At 53.5% G+C, this 18,235-nt stretch overlaps 1 protein-coding gene across 3 annotated transcripts; it reads left to right on the top strand.

Annotated features, from left to right (window-relative positions):
* The first annotated feature begins 6,320 nt into the window (after positions 1–6,320).
* On the top strand, positions 6,321–17,703 carry TBR1 (T-box brain transcription factor 1). 3 transcript variants are annotated; one of them, XM_048486758.1, is made up of 8 exons: positions 6,321–6,644; positions 6,693–6,886; positions 6,941–7,267; positions 8,883–9,037; positions 9,284–9,405; positions 9,766–9,924; positions 11,323–11,384; positions 16,663–17,703. In XM_048486758.1, the coding sequence occupies exons 1-8, from the start codon at positions 6,321–6,323 to the stop codon at positions 17,579–17,581; spliced, it is 2,262 nt and encodes a 753-aa protein (XP_048342715.1). In that variant the 3' UTR covers positions 17,582–17,703. The 3 variants fall into 3 exon arrangements, with proteins under 3 accessions (XP_048342715.1, XP_048342713.1, XP_048342714.1); XM_048486756.1 differs by lacking the exons at positions 6,321–6,644; positions 6,693–6,886 and adding an exon at positions 14,310–14,390 and having other exon boundaries at positions 6,888–7,267; XM_048486757.1 differs by lacking the exons at positions 6,321–6,644; positions 6,693–6,886 and having other exon boundaries at positions 6,888–7,267.
* The last annotated feature ends 532 nt before the right edge of the window (positions 17,704–18,235 follow it).

Raw genomic sequence — 18,235 nt, 5'->3', positions numbered from 1 at the left:
AGTAAGAACACAATTCCAGATCAACGGTACACTTCTTTGTGTTCCTCTTCAATAGGAAATAGCTTATACTGAAATTTCTCACTGTAGAACAAAGGCCTTCATTGGGCTGTATTGGGCTGTATTGTGTACAAAGCTTTTTCTCTTAAAAAGAACTCTGATCTGAGTGGTTCATATGTTTTAGTAGGCACCACCTTTCTCATTCTGTTGTACATGTTTTAAAACATTTCACAGACTTTGGGTGCAGCAGAAGTTAAATGTTCCTAAACCCCACTGAAGTCAATAGTGCAGGCACCAATTTCTTAGAGACAAGGGAAGCAAGTCCTATTCAACTTGGTGGACTGCCTTTCTGGAAAGGAGCATTGCATCAGGATGGTTGACATTTAATGACCATTGTAAACATGTGCTGAATTCAACTGGGTGAAGTCCCCTGTAAGTGTACGCAGAATCACAGTCTTGCTTATTTCAGTGGCATGTATAATGTGCACCACACAGTATTCTTTAACACTATCATTACTGCATGAGGGTTGACTTGTGTTTGGCCAGTTTTCAGTTTTTCCTCACTTCAAAGACTTCCTGTCAGATTTGATGGTTTAGGTAGCCAGTCAGGCTTATGAAGTAGAGCATTTTATTTAAATTAGAAAACATTATTTTTAAATCCTGAGGACACTCTAATTCATACATTCTATTCAGGGGTTCTGGAATCTCACTAGAGCAGTGGTTCTCAACCTTCCTAATGCCACGACACTTTAATGCAGTTCCTCATGTTGTGGTGACCCCCCAACCATAAAATTGATATATATAAAATATAAAAAGATCATTTTCCAATGGTTTTAGGCGACCCCTGTGAAAGGGTCGTTTGACCCCCAGGTTGAGAACCGCTGCACTAGAGACACTTTGCTATCCTCTCATAGTACCAGGTAGGTCAGATTTCCACCTAGTCACCCAAATATTTCATGTAAAGCCCTGGTAACTAGTAAGGAAGACACCAAGATCCAGTGTGGTTAAGAGCAGCAGGACTTTAATCTGGAGAGTTGGGTTTTATTCCCCACTCCTGCACATGAAGCCTGCCAGTCACAGAACTTTCAGCCCACATGGAGGCAAATCACCTCTGAACATCTCTTGCCTTGAGAACTCTATGGAGTTGCCATAAGTCAGCTGCGACTCAATAGCACTTTACACAGCCACCCAAAAGAAAAAGACTCCCTCTTCCTGCCCCAGCTTCAGAGACAAAAGAGAGAGCAAACATATGAGTTGTATCCAGTCAGCAGTTTGCCAACTAATTTCCCTGTTTATTATGGTCTGCTTCCCATGTGGGTTTTGTCCACGGAGGTCCCATGATCCTCATCAGCATAACCTTTTGGGTAGTTCAAAGGGAACGTGCCTCTTTTTTCATCAGGAAAACGGATTCTGTATCTCATAGGATAGGCGTGTGATATAGAAATGGGAAATTATATATGTGTGAAATTATACATAGTCCTGAAAATGAAGGTTTGGTGAAATGCTGCTGAAAAGTCACTATTGAGAGCAATAACCCCACACAGGATAATGATTTCCAAAGATCCCTTGGAAGAAAGCATGACTATATAAACCACTGGGTAACTAAATCCCTTTCCTACGCTATCTCATTACCCAGCAAGTTTCTCTTTGAATGTCAGGGATGTTTTGCACCATTAAGACCTGCAACAGTGTCTGGATAGGATATTCTACATGGAGTAGTATATACTTGCTTAGTCTAATTTGTCTTTCATTCATTTTAACGCACTGAATGAATGAACTAGTACATTCTAATCCTGCCCATTCTTCAGGAAGCCTAAGGCAGCACAGACCAGTCTCTCTTCTTCTATTTTACCTTGACAGCAGTTTTGTAAGGTGGGTTGGGCTGAGAGAATGAATGACTCAAGGTTGCCTTGAAAACTTCATGGCAGAGTGAGTGGGAATTTGAGCCTGGCTTCCCCTGATCCTAGTCCAGTGCTCAGACTGCTGCATCAAGCTGTTTTATGAACTAGGAATTACCTGGGGATCTCCTCCTGCCGGGATGCTGTCTGTCTGAAAAGTCAATAAGAGGGAAGCCTAGCTGCTTTGAAGTCTCTTGTTCTGTCCCCAACTCACCCTCAGTCATTTCAGATTATGAATACAATACTTCATTCAGCTACCTCTTCCTAAATCCTACTCATTTCTTCAATATTAATTCTGTTGTCTATTGACAGCTAGACCTGACTGAAAATTTAGGTATAAGCCAAAGAATTTTCACTTCACATCTTTCTTCAAGCCTGGGACATTTTAGGCAGGTCTTTCTACAAGTCTGAAGAAAAATCTAAATAAATACATACATACACATACCCACATACATACATACCCACATACATACATACATACATACATACATACATACATACATACATACATACATACATACATACATACATACATACATACATAGTTTCTTAAAATCTCAAATGATAAAAAGCGTGCCTCTAGCTTTAAGAATCAGAACCCCCTCAGTGGCAGTTGCTAGGCAACCACAACAGTTTTGCCAGCATTCTAGGCTTGGTTTCTTTCAGTTAAAGGCAGGGGGAGGCGCCCTGTTTAAGTCTGTATGACTTGCCACCATGTAGCTTGGGTGATTCAGCCCAGCCTGGGTGCTTCCTCCTGTTCAACATAAGCCACAAAAAGCCACAATTGTGTAGCAGTTAGAATTTCAAATTGGTATGTTGAATCCCCATTCGACTGAGGATGGATCCCTGGATGACACTGGCAGCCTCAGCCTATTTTACCTCACAAACATGGGCAGACTAGCCATCGAGAGCACCTGGACTCCCTTTAGTGGCCAGGAGGCCTCCCTCCACCTGGTCCAGCCTAGTCTTGTGACAAAAGGAAGATGGCACCCAGCCCACCAGAGTTGAGTTTTGGGAGGCAGAGCCTGGCCTGGCTTAGGTGAAGCAAGGGAAGTGGCACCTGGCCCACCTGAGGTAAGGTGAGGTAAGGCAGGAGGTGGCACCCTAGTCAGCCCTCACAGGAGAAGCAAGAGAGGTTGTGGTAGTGCCTGGCTTGGCTCACATGAAGCAAATAAGTTCCTGGCCTTCCCACATGATGACAGGAAATTGACACCCAGCCTGCTCAAGGTGTAGGAAGTGATGCATGGCCCACCTGAACCCTGTATGAAGTGAGGAACGGAGCACCCAATCAACTGGTTACAGAAGGTACCTCTTCCTCTCTTCCTTCATATTTTTTTTGGGGGGGGGCAGGGCAGCATGGCTGGGGAAAGGCTCCTTTTAAGGGGTTTTCACTATCCCTGCTCCCAGGGTTGTCCTGAGGATAAAACAGAGGTTAGAATGCTAAAAACTGCTTCGGGTTCCCTTAGTGGGATATAAATGAAGTAAATAATAAATGTAGCTGAAGATGGGGGGAGGGCAGATAAAATTAGGTTGTTGATGGGTGAGAATATGATAAGAAAGTAAAGAAGGGTGGTGATATTGGGGGTTGCAGGGGGGAGAAATATTGTGGGGAAGGTGACGCACAAAGATGACTTATCACTTGCAAGTCCCACTGCACAGCTGTGCCCACAATTGGGCCATAGTTTCCCATCTACAATCTGCCTGGTCAGTCAAGAAGAAGAAAGAAGAGTTTGGATGTATATCTCACTTTTTCTCTCTTGCAAGGAGTCTCCTTCCCTTCCTCTCCCACAATCCTGGGCACCACACAGGCTCACACACCACAGCCAAACAACCCACATGTTTGGGAGTGGGGCCAGCTGGAGCTTGGGAGGCGAAGCCAACAGTACAAAGCTGAGCTGGCCAGTCCCCCATCCCAGGTGTTCAGTTTGGTCCTGGCCTCAGTGAGGCTGGGATCCAGCTGAGGCCAACATCAAACAGGCTGCCCCTCTCCCAAGCTCCAGTGGAGATCAAGGTGAGCTGGTTGGCCCCACTCCAGAGGTTCCATCTACCAACCATGGAGCCTCAGCAAAGTGATTTGGGCACAGGTAGAAGCCAAAGCAAAACTGCATCATGTAGCAATTGCCGTAATTGCCCTCTGCATCACGCTCTCAATTACTGTTGATTTTTGAGTTCATGGTATCGTTTTTGTCAACAGTTCCAGAGTCCCAAAGTGACTTAAAGTTTAATATCTATATTACAGTCACCATTTTCATGGGCAAGTCTCAATCAGATGAAACAAGTCTCTAGTTCGTGAAAGTACATGCCCCCATATATTGATGACTCTTTAACGCACAGGTGTCAAACTTGCGGCCCTCCAGATGTTATGGACTACAGTTCCCATCATCCCCTGTCAGTATGATGCTGGCAGGGAATGGTGGGAACTGTAGTCCATAACATATGGAGGGCTGCAAGTTTGACACCTGTGCTTTAACGTATCAAACAAAAACAAAACACTGCTGTTTTTGCTGCTAACTTCTCTGTTCCCCTGAAATTTGCTAATGAAGACAGTTTCACGCTGGAATCTCCCTTTGAATGGTCTGTTGTTGCAGTATGGTAATTTGAAGGTCCACAAGACAGCAGTCTGTCATGAGACTGACATTCTTGGGTGGTTTCTGGATGTTGCTATTTTGAGTGTCTGTGTCCTTATGTTCTCCATTGTTCAGTGACCCACATGGACTTCTAGAAATAGCCCTATCTTACTTTTTAGAGAGTGCAACACATTCCTATGTCTTGGCCTCTTGGGATTAACATTCTGGAATTAATATTATGACTATGTATGTATGCATGTATTGCAGTTGGGTGACCTGATCCATCCCACAATGTGACTACAATCCTCATTGATGAGCTGTGGAAGGAAATTGACAAGTGGTGAAATTGAGTCTGTCTTCCTCTGGCCATGCTGATGGGGGCTGATGGGAATTGTAGTTCGTGAACATTTGGAGAGCCGCAGGTTGCAGACCCCTCTGCTGCTTTAGTAAAGCCTCTTCATTATCTATATTTTATTTCTGAAAGGTCTGTTCTTAGTCCAAGCCCCCCAGACACGATTCAACCTTAAAAAAAGAAGAAGCTAAAATCTCCAGTAAATAGACTAGAAGCAAAGGTGGCCAACCTATGGCACTCCAGATGTTCATGGACTGCAATTCCCATCAGGGCTGATGGGAATTGTAGTCCATGAACATCTGGAGTGCCATAGGCTGGCCACCCCTGGCTAGAGGCTCACTCCTAAACAAACGTTGACCGTCCATTGATTTCAAGGGCGAGAGACCGGGCCGCTGGGAACTCCCCCAGTGGAATGCGGGGTGGGTGGGTTGCCAAACCCAATTCCCTCGTGATTTTTGAAAATCTTGTTTGTCAAAGAAACGAAAATGCCGCCAGTAGCCGGTGCCACGGACTCCTGGCCGTTCCAGATTTCCCAGGGAGAAGGAAGGGAAAGACCTGGCTGGCCTCAAGCGGGAAGGCGTGAAGGGAGAGGGCCTGGCTTGGGCTGGCAGCGGCCCTTGGCGGCCGGTCGATGGAAGAGGCCTTTCCCCAAGAGCCCCCCAAAATCCAGCCCAGCAGTTCGGCAAAGGGATGCTTGCAAAGCGGGAAGGGGAAGCAGGAGGCAGAGAGGCTCTCCGGGGTCTGTCTGCCTATCTTCTCCTTCCTTCCTTCCTTCCTTCCTTCCTTCCTTCCTTCCTTCCTTCCTTCCTCTCCAGAGGTGACCCAGTCATGAAAGCGCCTGGGAAACGTGTCCTCTTTCTCTCTTCCTTCTCCTTCTGTGTCTCCCAATACAATCAATAGGATCATGAGCAGTGGCACCATAATAATAATAATAATAATAATAATAATAATAATAATAATAATAATAATAATAATAATAATAATAATAGCCTCTGGGTGAGGCTCGAATTGTAAGGAAAGGCCAACAACCAGCTAAAGAACTGGCAGCTGTGATATCCAACAAAATAAATAATAATAATGAAAAAAAAACACCCCTTAAATCCGCGCGCGACCTCCGCCGCAGATCCTCCTTCCTCCCCTCCGCCCGGGCGCCAGGTGATTATCCTAATTAATGTCGATCTAATTAAATCCCCCTCCGCGCAGAGCCAATGGCAGGCGGCGTTTGGTGCGCTCGGCAGGCAGGCAGGCAGGCAAGGCAAGGCAAGGCAGGGGGATCAGGAGAAGCGGAGGGTTTGGCTGATCGCGGCGCCGTGTCAATTGGCCAATCTCTGCTCGCAGGGAGAACCAACCGGGCGGGCGGCGGGCTTGGGGGTGGGTGGCGGGGGGGGGGCGCCGAGGGAGCGGGCCCCGGGATCGTCGTCGGCAGTTTGGGGACGGGCGGCGGGAGACGGAGCTGGGCCGGCCGGGCCGGGGCCCCCGAAGGCCCCCCGAGGGAGCGCCGGAGCGATGCAGCTAGAGCCGTGCCTGTCGCCCCCGTCGATGATGCTTTCCAAGAGGTTCCTGCACGCTGGCGGCGGCGGCGGCGGCGGGGCTGCTGCTGCTGCGTATCCTCCCTCGGCGGGCGGCTCCGAGCTGGCCCTCCACGAGCATCCCCACCATCCCCACCACCATCCCCACCACCTGCACCACCCCGCCGCCGCCGCCCTCCTCTCGGCGACGACGGCTGACAACCTGGAGCGGAGTTCACCTCTCAAGAAACTCGCCAGGGGGGGGATGACGAATCAGGCCGAGGCGGACGATTTCCCTGACTCCAAGGACCCGCCAGGGGACGCCCAGCCGCAGCAGCCACAACCACAGCAGCAGCAGCAGCAGCAGCAGCAGCAGCGCGCCAAACTCTCGCCCGTCGTCGTGGACGGCGGCGGCGGCCCCCAGCAGCTCCGGCCCGCCTTCGATGGAGCGGCCGCCGCGGGAGCAGCAGGAGCAGCAGCAGCGGCGGCGGCGGCTGTGGCGGATCGGTACCTGCTCTCGCCGGCGGCCGCCTCTTCGTCGTCGTCCTCGTCGTCCTCTTCGTCGTCCGCCCCGTCGGCTGCCCTGCCCGCCGCCCCTCCGCCGCCGCCGCCGGCCAGCATGTTCCCCTACCCGGGCCAGCACAACCCGGCGGCCGCCTTCTCCATCGCCAGCCCCGGCCGCTACATGGCGCACCACCCGGTGCTGGCCAACGGAGCCTACAACAGCCTGCTCTCGAACTCGGCGCCGCAGGGCTACCCGGCCGCCGGCTACCCCTACCCGCAGCAGTACGGGCACTCCTACCAGGGCGCGCCCTTCTACCAGTTCCCCTCTGGCGCCCAAGCCGGCCTGGTCCCCGGCAAGGCGCAGGTCTACCTCTGCAACAGGCCCCTCTGGCTCAAGTTCCACCGGCACCAGACCGAGATGATCATTACCAAGCAAGGCAGGTAAGCCGGAGGGGGGACCCGCCACGCGCGCGCGGCCCGGCCCCGGCCCGCCGGACTGGCCCCTCTCCGAAACCGAGACCCCGACGGGGAGTTTCCCCATTCCACCCCCACCCCCCCAAGCAAAAGAAGCCACGCGCTGGGGCAGAGTTGTATTTCATGGCGATTTTTAAAAACAGCAATAATTTCCTTCCTTCCTTCCTTCCTTCCTTCCTTCCTTCCTTCCTTCCTTCCTTCCTTCCTTCCTTCCTTCCTTCCTTCCTTCCTTCTTCTTTTTTTTTTTTTCTTTTTTTCTTTCTTTTTTTTTTTTTTTTTTTCTTTCTTTTCCTTCCTTCCTTCCTTTTTCTTTCTTTTCCTTCCTTCCTTCCTTCCTTTTTCTTTCTTTCTTTCTTTCTTTCTTTCTTTCTTTCTTTTCCTTCCTTCCTTCCTTTTTCTTTCTTTTCCTTCCTTCCTTCCTTCCTTCCTTCCTTCATTTCTTTCTTTTCCTTCCTTCCTTCCTTCCTTCCTTCCTTCCTTCCTTCCTTCCTTCCTTCCTTCCTTCCTTCCTTCCTTCTTGCCTTCTTTCTTTCTTTTCTTCCTTCCTTCTTTCCTTCTTTCCTTCCTTCCTTCCTTCCTTCCTTCCTTCCTTCCTTCCTTCCTTCCTTCCTTCCTTCCTTCCTTCCTTCCACTCTCCTTTTTTCTTTTCCTTCCTTCCTTCCTTCCTTCCTTCCTTCCTTCCTTCCTTCCTTCCTTCCTTCCTTCCTTCCTTCCTTCCTTCCTTCCTTCCTTCCTTCCTTCGCCTGCCTCCTCCTCCTTGGGTTGAGCCGCTCTTTTGAAAACGTCGCGCCTTCGCGGCATTTTCCTTCTCCCCTGAAGACTTCTTCTTCCTCCTCTTCCCCACTTTGGGGATCTGTCTCTACCGGGCGCCTCGGAAAAGGGCTCTCTGGCATTCCGGGGCCGTTCCGCCCGGCCGCGGCGCCCTTGGGCGAGCAAAGGCGGCGTCGCTCCGCACCAAACGGAGAGAGGTTTCTCAGGACGGCCTCTTTGCAGGGGAGCCTCTTCCTTCCCGGGGGGCATTTCAGACCCGTGCCCTGAAATCGCTGGGAGTCGCTTTCGAGGAACGGCGCTGGTATTCAGGGATCGCCTGCGGAGAATCGGGTCGACCCCCCCCCCCTCCCAGCCCTGCAACTCGATTCCTCGGAAGCAAGCCCCACCGATCCAAGCACGGCTTTGCTGGCCAGTGAGGTCTCTCGGGGTATTCCCGAAGCTGGAGAGGGGACCAAAGGGCAAGATTCGGGGGACATCGCCCTTCCATCGGTCCCGCAGCCCCCAAACCGGGAAGGGATGGGCTGGCTTGGAAGAGGCTCCTGTAACAGGGGGTTGTGGGTTTTCCTGGTTGTATGGCCGTGTTCCAGTAGCATTTTCTCCTAAGCCTTCGACAATACAACTCCTGTCATTTTTTGGTCATTTTCCTAACGCTCATCTAACATCCGCTTCTGCAATTGGGGTCATTTTCCCGGTCTCTACGGAACCTGCCCCAGGCGCCTTCTCGCACGCGTCTATAACGCTCTTTCCTTAAGCAAGCCGAGAAAAAGGGGCCAACTTTTCCCCTCTGCTCCCCCTCCCCCCCCCCCCCCAGGCGGATGTTCCCTTTCCTGAGTTTTAACATCTCCGGCCTGGATCCCACGGCTCACTACAACATCTTCGTGGACGTCATCCTGGCGGATCCGAACCACTGGCGCTTCCAAGGCGGCAAGTGGGTGCCCTGCGGCAAGGCCGACACCAACGTGCAAGGCAAGTCCGCGCAGGAGCGCGCGCCGCGGGCACACACAGGCGCCCTCGGCGGAGGGGAGCAGGCTGAAGCGGAGCCGGGATGGACTGTCGGGAGGCTTCGCGAAGGGACGGGGGGGCAGTTGGGGGAGGGGAAAAATAAAGTGGGGGTTATTATTCGGGGGGGGGCTAAAACAGAGGGGATTTGAGGGAGGCGAGGCGCCTTTCTGTGGCTCCCCACGTTCACTTTGCCCCGGGCCCTGTCCGCAGGGAACCGCGTCTACATGCACCCGGACTCGCCCAACACCGGAGCCCACTGGATGCGCCAGGAGATCTCCTTCGGCAAGCTCAAGCTGACCAACAACAAGGGCGCCTCCAACAACAACGGGCAGGTCGGTGGCGCCACGCCGAGCCCGGATCTGTGGGAGGGGGGCGCTTCGGGCCTTGGGGTGGGGGGTGGGGATCTGTTGTGTTTAAATAATAATAATTAGCTAGCATCGCCACAACCCGTGTGTGTGTGTGTTGCAACCTCTTCCCCTTCCTCCTCCAGCGAAATAGCCGCCTCTGGACCTTTTCTTTCACAAAGAGGGGTTGGGGGGTGGGGGAGATCGTGGCTGTCTCTAGCCCAAAGCGGGAGGGAGGCGTGACTTTCGCCGGGCCAGGCGTTGCCTTGCCTCACCCTGATTTTCTATGTGCCCCCCCCCCCCGGCTCGCCCCATTCCTCTGCACCCTCTCCCCCCTTTGCCCGGCAGATGGTGGTCTTGCAGTCCCTGCACAAATACCAGCCCCGCTTGCACGTGGTGGAGGTGAACGAGGACGGCACCGAAGACACCAGCCAGCCCGGCCGCGTGCAGACCTTTACTTTCCCGGAGACCCAGTTCATCGCCGTCACCGCCTACCAGAACACCGATGTAAGCAGCTCGGCTGGCTCTCCGTTCCCCCTTCGCCCCGTTGACTTCCTGGGCGGTCTGTTTCTTCCAGAGTCTTTTTAGGGGGAAGCCGGGAAGGGCAGAGGAATTAGGATCTGGCGCAACCAAGGCGGGGAGGAGGGATGAGTCGGTCTGAGCCCCAATAGGGGCCTTGTTTAGAAGCAGCACTTATCCCGGCCCCGATCCCTGGTTTTGGTCCTTCCTGGAGCTTGAACGCATCTTGGGTGAGTGATTCCCAGGAGGTGGCCGCAGTCTCTGGGGAGGGGGGGGGGCAAAGCCTGCCAAATGTGTCCGCCTTCCCCCCCACCAAAAAGACAGGCACACAAGGGCAGCTCCCGGCGTCTTTTGTCTGATCAGCCCAGTCTGCTTTTATCACGTTTTATTCCACAACAGTTGGATAGTCCCTTTCCCCAGCTCCGCAGTCGTCTCTCGCGTTCCCCGGCGCCAGCATTTATTAAAGGGAAGCCAGATGGCACCGAGAATGGCGCTTGAAATGATCCCGAATATTCTGGGCCAGAGGGCAATAACCATTCACATTTAAATTTAAAATGTTGAAATATAATTTTTGAAAAATCGTGGAAAGTGGTTATTTTGCGGCCTAAGAAGGATGATGACTTTTCCTTTATATATATATTATTGCATATCTTTATATATATATATTAATCTTTATTGCAAGGTTAACAAAGAAAAAAATCACAGATTAATTCTGGAATTCAAAACTGAAACTGAATTAGCGAAGGATAATATGATTCTGTGGGCACAACATTTGGACTTTTCCGTTCTCATCCTCTCTGCTGCGACTGCCGGTGGCTCAAAGACCGAGCAACCCTGTCTCTAAATCCGGAGTTGATGCCCAGTCTCTCTTCGTCTGAACGCAAATATGCTCTCTGTCTGCATTTCTTTAAAAAACAACAACACCTGGCTGCTAGCTGGGCTGGCCACGTGACAAGGCGTTACTCGCCCCTCACAGCCCCGATCCTGTGCGCGTTCAGCTAGAGGCCCGAGGAAGGGTGCGCAGGATCGGTGCCTTGCCTAGGTGGTCTCCACCGGCTGTTTGCTCCGCTCGGTCCGCACAAAAAAGAATCCGGCAATGCTGGCGCTGGTTCCAGCTGCCCAGAATTGTACTTGGAAGTTTTTGTGACCGTAATTCGGGTCCATGAATCTGTGCTGCTTTCTAGCATGAGGAAGAAGAGAATTAGTCCCATCTTACAATGTATATACACATGATATGCCTAATAAAGATGAGGTTTGTATCCTTGTAATTAGTTCCGACAGTGGAAGGAGGGGGTTCGTTTGACATTTGCCTCGCTGGGATTTGCTTTCCTTGGGGTGGGGGGTGGGGGGCAGATCTTTTGACACTCTGCTTTCCTCTTGGCCCAGATCACACAGCTGAAGATCGACCACAACCCCTTCGCGAAAGGCTTTCGAGACAACTACGACACGTAAGCCAGGCGCCTGCGGTCGGTCTCTGGTTCTGCGGCGTCATTGAGATCTGGGAACTCAGGAAAGGGGCTGGCTAGTTTATTCAGGAGAGCTGGGGCAAAATCGCACCCACCTTGGTCGCTCAGGGGGCAGGGGCAAGGGGAGGCGGCAGGTACGTCTTGCCCCCTTTTGCTTAGCCAGCGGCCAGCTTGCCCTCCTGATCCTCTTCCCTCCTGCAAAGAATGCAGCAGGGGAAGGGTTTTCCACATAAATGTTTAGAGGAGGAGGTCAATATTCATTTATTGGACTGATTGAGCACACTGGCCTCGGGCCTTTCCTTCAAGAACTTTCCAAAAACATCAGGAGGAGATAGAAATCAGCCAAGAAGTTGGGTGGGTTTTAGGCCCAGGTTCCCCTCTCCAACTCCTTTTGACTCCTTACTGGGTGGTTTAAAGGCGGACACGTTTCTTGGAATGTTTGTTGCGGCAAATTGTCCTTGCAATAGTTGACCCTACTGTCAAAGGCTTTCACGGCCAGAATCACTGGGATGTTGTGGGGGTTTCCTGGCTATATGACCATGTTCCAGTAGCATTTTCTCCTGACGTTTCGCCTGCATCTGTGGCTGGCATCTTCAGATCCGGAAACCCCACAACACCTCAGTTGACCCTACTGTTTTGTTTTTTTAAGAATTGTATCTATAGAGGGTTGTATGCGCAGTTGTAGGATCTGGTGACCCAGAGGATAACACTTTTCATAAATGTGGTGATGGTGTTGAAATTCAGTTGATAGTCAGAGCCAGAAATCTATCTAACCATAAATTGGCCCTGGGGGCCCATTTGCCACCCAACACTGTAAAAACCAGACCTGGTTGGTACAAGAAACCAGCCTATTGGGCAAACCTGGGCAGCGACAGAGCCATGCAGGTTTTCTGCCTTATGACAAGGTTCGCTGTATAAAGGATCTCAGATGTGATCTTGGACGTCTCTTCCTTGACTTCCAATCCGTTTAAAATGGTGAAGTCAGCTTTACATTTTCCCTGCTGCACTAAGCCATTGTTGGCTTCCCAAGAGCCTGAGTTTCGCTGTAGGAGTAGGAACTTTTCACTTCGAGATTGAAACCCGTGGCAGCCTCTTTCTTGGATGAGACTCGGGAGGGGACAGTCACCCCAAGGATGGGGCGCAGAGGTCATGGGGGCGGGGGGGGGGGCGACGACGACGACAAATCGTCGTAGGATGAAAGCAACTGTCCATGGTGCTGGAGCGCCGGCCAACTCAGGCGGATATTACGCACGCAGAAGTGGGCATCCGGGCTAACTCTCAAATAAATGTGAACCGGAGTGTCGCCCAACTTTAGGCCTTCCTTTGGCATTTCTGGTAGTTTGAAAAAGGGGGTCCAGATCAGAAGCGACAGTTTCTGGGTCTTTGGGATCTGGTCTTCTGGAAGGAAAACAGCCACCCTGCTAGAGTCTCTCCAGAACCGACTCCGCTGAAGAAGGACATACAGATCTCTAAAATGCAGACCGCTGCCTCGTGCATTTCACACTGGAGTCCTTCTTCGGCGAAGCCCGTGGAGACATTCCTTGAGAACCAAATTACAGGCCCGCAGCCACGAATCCTTCGAGGAGTGGACACGAATTTAAATCTGCGGATCGTGCCCAGAGTAAACCAGGCAGTTGAAGCAGCAATCCAGCGCCTTAAATTTGCTAGCGGCAGAAGCCGGGTAATTGGGAGCGGAGGGGAGGAGCAGAAGGTTAATTAAAGCACAAATCTGGCCTGGAATCTGTAAACCTGCATGTATAATAAATGTGATGCCACTTATCAACTGCTAAAGACTTTGCCCGTCTGGAGTGGGGCTGAGTATCGCAGGCCTCCTTCTAGAAGCGCAGCGCTAGCTCCCACACGGTTTAGTTGGGTTTTTACAGGACCGGGCTGAACCCTTCCTGCCCCTGATTGAGACTACCGCGCCTGCGTAAAATGCCGCCAAGTCCCTTCTGGCGACCCCCATGGGGCTTTCAAGGCAAGAGGCGTTCAGAAGTGGTTCTCCTTTGGCTGCCTCTGCCCTGCAACCCGGGTCGTCCTTTGTTGTCTCCCATTCAAACGCTAAACCGGCCCACCCTTCCGAGATCTGATGAGATCGGGCTAGTCCATAGCAGGGCTACGGAGAGGATGAGATCCCTGTAAACGAATGTGCCTAATCGCCAGGATAGACTCCTCCTCCCTCTCCCGCACAGGACGCCCAAAGGAGCTGCGGCTCGTCCACCCATCCGTGCCAAAGCCGCTCATTACGGCGTTGTCAACACCAACACACAACCGAGCGGCAACACAGGCAGGCAGGGACCTCTGCCACAGCCTCCTCCGGAGCTCTCCAGCTGGAAGCAAGCGAAAAGCTCCAAGCTTGGCTTCCAGCTGGAGAGCTCCGGAAAGGAGGCTGCGGCAGAGGTCCCCGTCCCCAACCTGTCAGGGGCTGCGAGTGGCGGGCAGCCGGCTGGCCTGGATTGATTCGTCCAGGCGCAAAGGGTGTGATGCTCAGGTGGCTGCCCCTTCCGTTACCCTCGGTCGTTTCAATTTGCCTGCCGCTCCCCGCCCCGCCGCCAGCGCTGCTTCAGCCGCCCATTCAGACGGCTTTTGCCTGCTGTTTCCTACAAATGGCCCCCGAGTACCTGTTGAGTGTGTTTAGGCCTGGGTCAATTTGTCACACTGGCAGGCTTATTTCTAGAGGACGGGCGGAGGGGGGGGGCGGTGGCTTGTTTAAAACGAAACATCGACTCAATTCCGTCCTAATCTTTACCCACTGCTAGAGGGGTTGTGTTCAATGGGAAAGGCGTGCATTTGGCGCAGGGAAACCAGCCTCGACGTATTTTCGTGCCTTTTTAGTGTCTCTAGGGGGAAAAGTATGTGTACTTCAGTGAGCCTGACGGTAATCCCATGTTTCCTTGTCTGGGTTAGTTATCAAGCAGATGAGGACTCAGTTGATTGGATCCTGGGCTCCAAGCCAGGCAGCGACCCTCTTCCTCTCTGGATTTCCAGGTGCGCTGCCTTGTCTGAAGCTCTGGGGCTTCTCTTAGGGGTCCCGTTGGTTTTAAGGGAGCGGCCCGTTTCTTGTGTGGGGGGTTCGAGGGCACTTCCAGGGTGCTGCTGCTGCAGCTGGCTCCTCAGGTTTTTGTGGCTCTGCCCAGTCTCGTAGCCCTCCCAGACAGAGTTAGGCTGTCCAGATTCTCGGATGTGTTCTGAGTCCCACCCCCTCCCCGAATAAAATGGCTGGGTTTCAAAAGCCCACTTTTCTGGACCTCTCCCTAGGAATCCAGTTCTTGATTCCAGAGACTTTGGAACTGTTCACCCTCCTGTTTTCCGATCAGGACTGGCAATCATGGGAGGAAAATACTGGAAACCAGAAGACATTTTGTTTCAAAGTTAAATAGTTCAGCGGAGGCGGGCTGCCTATGGGGGCGGTGGGCTCCCCCTCACTGGCCGTCTCCAAGCAGCCCCTGGACAAGCGCTTTGGGCCGGTCCTGCATTGAGCAGGGGGGTGGACTAGATGGCCCACGTGGCCCCTCCATGGTTCTAGATCACAGAGGCTTTGGGACATTCCTGTTTTCTGAAGGGGAACCAGGAGAAATGCAGCTGCTTTCTGAGAAGTGGGGTTGCAGAGCCGGCCGGCCGGCCTCCTCGCTCCCCATTCATTCTAATCTCCCAGCACCCACAATACCTGACTGGCTAAATTAAAAGCTTTTTAAAATTGCCACCAGTCATGCAGTTGCTGGAATGTGTCCCCCCCCCCCCCCTTAGTTCTGACAGTTGCCTAAAGAGACAGGACTTAAAGAGCTGCGGGGGTTTTCCCAAGAGGGCCTGGCTGGACTGGTTTATTCTGCTGGTCTCCTGACTTCGCAGAGAACCCCCATTTGTCTTGCCCAGTCGAAGACCCCCTGTTTGTTTGAGATAAAAAGACAGAAAGAGGAGCGGAGTTCTTCAAAGGGCTTTTTCTTTATGGCCTTTCCAGACAAATGAATATATTTATTGTACTTGTAGTCTTTAAAAAAAAAACATCGCCTTTGAACCAAGCCGGATGAAACGGCAGGATATAACAATTAATCAGTCAATGATTCCAATTTGCTTAGGACTTCGGTCCAGTGGTCGAGGATTTATCAGGCCATTAACAGGAAATGATTAAAATAACTCCAGTTTTCTACAGAACCTTTCCCTAAAATGCATTATTTATTAAAACTTGGGTGTCAGGTCAACACTTGCCCAAATTTCTGTCCCTCCTCCAATCCAAAAAAAAAAAAATCTGAACTCCTTTTAAATCTTTTCATTTCCCGTCTGCAGAAGTGGCTAGGTTCTAAAACTAGAAGGGCCTGAGTTCGAGTCCAGATGGCACCTTTCCCAGGCAGATTTTCTTTTCAACAGGCAGAAATTCAAAAGGTGAAGCCCCAGCACTGCTTGTTCTGAATTTCTGCAAAGCCACAGAATATGAACCCCCCCCCCCCACCCTCAGGACTTTAACAACAGCAGCAAAAAAGGCAAGGTCAATCTTGCCTGGACAGTTTCAGATAAGTCCCCCCCCCTCCAAGTGCTAGCGTGTTTGGGATAACCAAGCAGTGACCGTAAACGAGCCCTCCATACATGTGCAGAGGTATTCTCGATAATCTAGTTCAGATCTACTGTCACTAGAAAAGAATTCCGGAGCTTGCCATCGGTCCTGCGCGTATTTGCCCGGAATGCATTGGGTTCCTCTTGAGCAGGTAGGGTTAGGATAGAAATTTTACGCGTCTGGGAGTCCGAAAGAAATCCGGTGGAGTTCCACGGCCTCTTCTCCCCAGAAATGTGATTTGCATTCGACACTCGCAGCTCGACCGCGCGCATATTTATTCGGAACCGACCCCATTGGGACCCCCATGGAGTTTTATGGGGTTTGCCATTTCTCTGTTCGATCTCAGGAAACTCGGAGAAAACCCCCCTTCAGTTTATTGTTAGGAGATATTAGGCGCCCCTCTTTGCTGCTTGTTCCCGTGCGTACCTATAGGGAACGGACCCCCACTGAGTCCGATGGGCCTAACCCCCATCTCGCCCCCCCCCCGCTCCCCAGAGAGGAGAGGAGACCAGACTTGCAATTCGCCAGCCGGCTCTGGTGCGTGTGGCCTGGAGAGCCAGTAGCGGGGAGTCCCGCAGGCTGGCCTCTTCTCTGCTAGCCCCTGGCAGTGTCGGGTGGCCCGCCTTCTCCGTGCTAGTCTCGGGCAATGTTGGGTTTGGCGTGCGCCTGTTCACGTGGGGCCCCGGTCTCTGTTTGCCTCTCCCCCGGCAGGATCTACACGGGCTGCGACATGGACCGGCTGACCCCGTCGCCCAACGACTCGCCTCGCTCGCAGATCGTGCCGGGCGCCCGCTACGCCATGGCGGGCTCCTTCTTGCCGGACCAGTTCGTCAGCAACTACGCCAAGGCGCGGGGCTTCCACCCCCCGCACCACCACCCGGGCGCCGGCGGCGGCGGGGCGGGCGTGGGGCCGGGCGGGCCGGAGCGCGGCGTGGCGCCCCCCAACGGCCTCCTGTCGCCGCAGCAAGCCGAGGAGCCCGGCGCGCCCTCGCCCCAGCGCTGGTTCGTCGCGCCGTCCAACAACCGGCTGGACTTCACCGCCTCGGCTTACGACCCGGCCGGCGAGCTGGCGGGCAACGCGGCCACCCTGCTGTCCTACGCGGCGGCCGGCGTCAAGGCGCTGCCCCTGCAGGCGGCCGGCTGCACGGGGCGCCCGCTGGGCTACTACCCGGACCCCTCGGGCTGGGGCGCCCGCAGCCCGCCCCAGTACTGCGCCAAGTCCCTTTCCTGCTGGGCCAACGGCGGCGCGGGCGGCGGCCGGGCCGGGGCCAACCCCTACTTGCCCGTCGGGGCGGGCGGCGGCGGCGAAGAGCCCGACGGCCTGGCGGCCCCCGAGCGCTCCCCCCTGGTGGCGCCGCCGCCCCCTCCGCCGCCGCCGGCCGAGGACTCCAAGCCGCCCAAGGACCTGTCCGACCCCAGCTGGATCGAGACCCCCTCGTCCATCAAGTCCATCGACTCCGGCGACTCCGGGATTTACGAGCAGGCCAAGCGCCGGCGGCTCTCCCCGGCGGGCACCCCGGCGTCCGAGAGCTCCTCGCCGCTCAAGAGCGAGCCCCCCCTGGCGCCCCGGGACTGCGACAAGCCCTGCGCCAAGGACGTCGGCTACTACGGCTTCTACGCGCACAGTTAAGGGGGCCGCCCTCCCACCGCGGGGAGGGAGGGGAGGGGGAGGAAGATGAGGAGGAGGACAGGGGAGGCCCCGCCCTCGACCACGCCCCACCGCCCCGCCCTCTTGCCCCTCAGAGTCCCTTGCTTGGCCTTGTGCAAGCGGCTGTGCACCAGCTGGTCATCTCTCGGGCTGTGGCCTTGGCCGCTCCCCCCCCCACCAGGAGCACGCGCGACCCCCCTTTTCTCTCTTTGTTTCCCCGTTTCCCTGGCAAGTCAATGGGACTCTCTGTTGGCCGAACCAGGTGGACCAAAAGGGGGAGCCATTCCCCGCCCCCGACAACCTTTCCCAAACTTTAGAGACGCGTCCCTGGCCAAAGAGGGTGGAACTGCCCCAAGGCCTGAACGCCTGGAACCTCCCGTCTGGTTTAATCTGGACTGGAAAGAGACTGGAGTCCAGCGGCACATCAAGGACTAACCGGATTATTATTCCAGAACGCATTTTTTGCGGACGAGCGTCTCCTTTCAGAGATGCCAGGAGACCCAGATATTCGAGATTGGAATAAAATCCCATCAGCCTTTGAAGTGCCGCGAGGCTCCTGTTCGTTTATTTTATTTTATTTATTGCTGCAACGAAGTCAACCGTGAGGTACCATTCCGGACTAGACCCCTAGGTGGC

This window comes from Sphaerodactylus townsendi, linkage group LG02 (assembly GCF_021028975.2).
Source record: "Sphaerodactylus townsendi isolate TG3544 linkage group LG02, MPM_Stown_v2.3, whole genome shotgun sequence".
NCBI classification, from domain to species: domain Eukaryota; kingdom Metazoa; phylum Chordata; class Lepidosauria; order Squamata; family Sphaerodactylidae; genus Sphaerodactylus; species Sphaerodactylus townsendi.
Note: the sequence above shows the minus strand (reverse complement) of the source record. Positions and strands in the feature narration are given on the sequence as shown.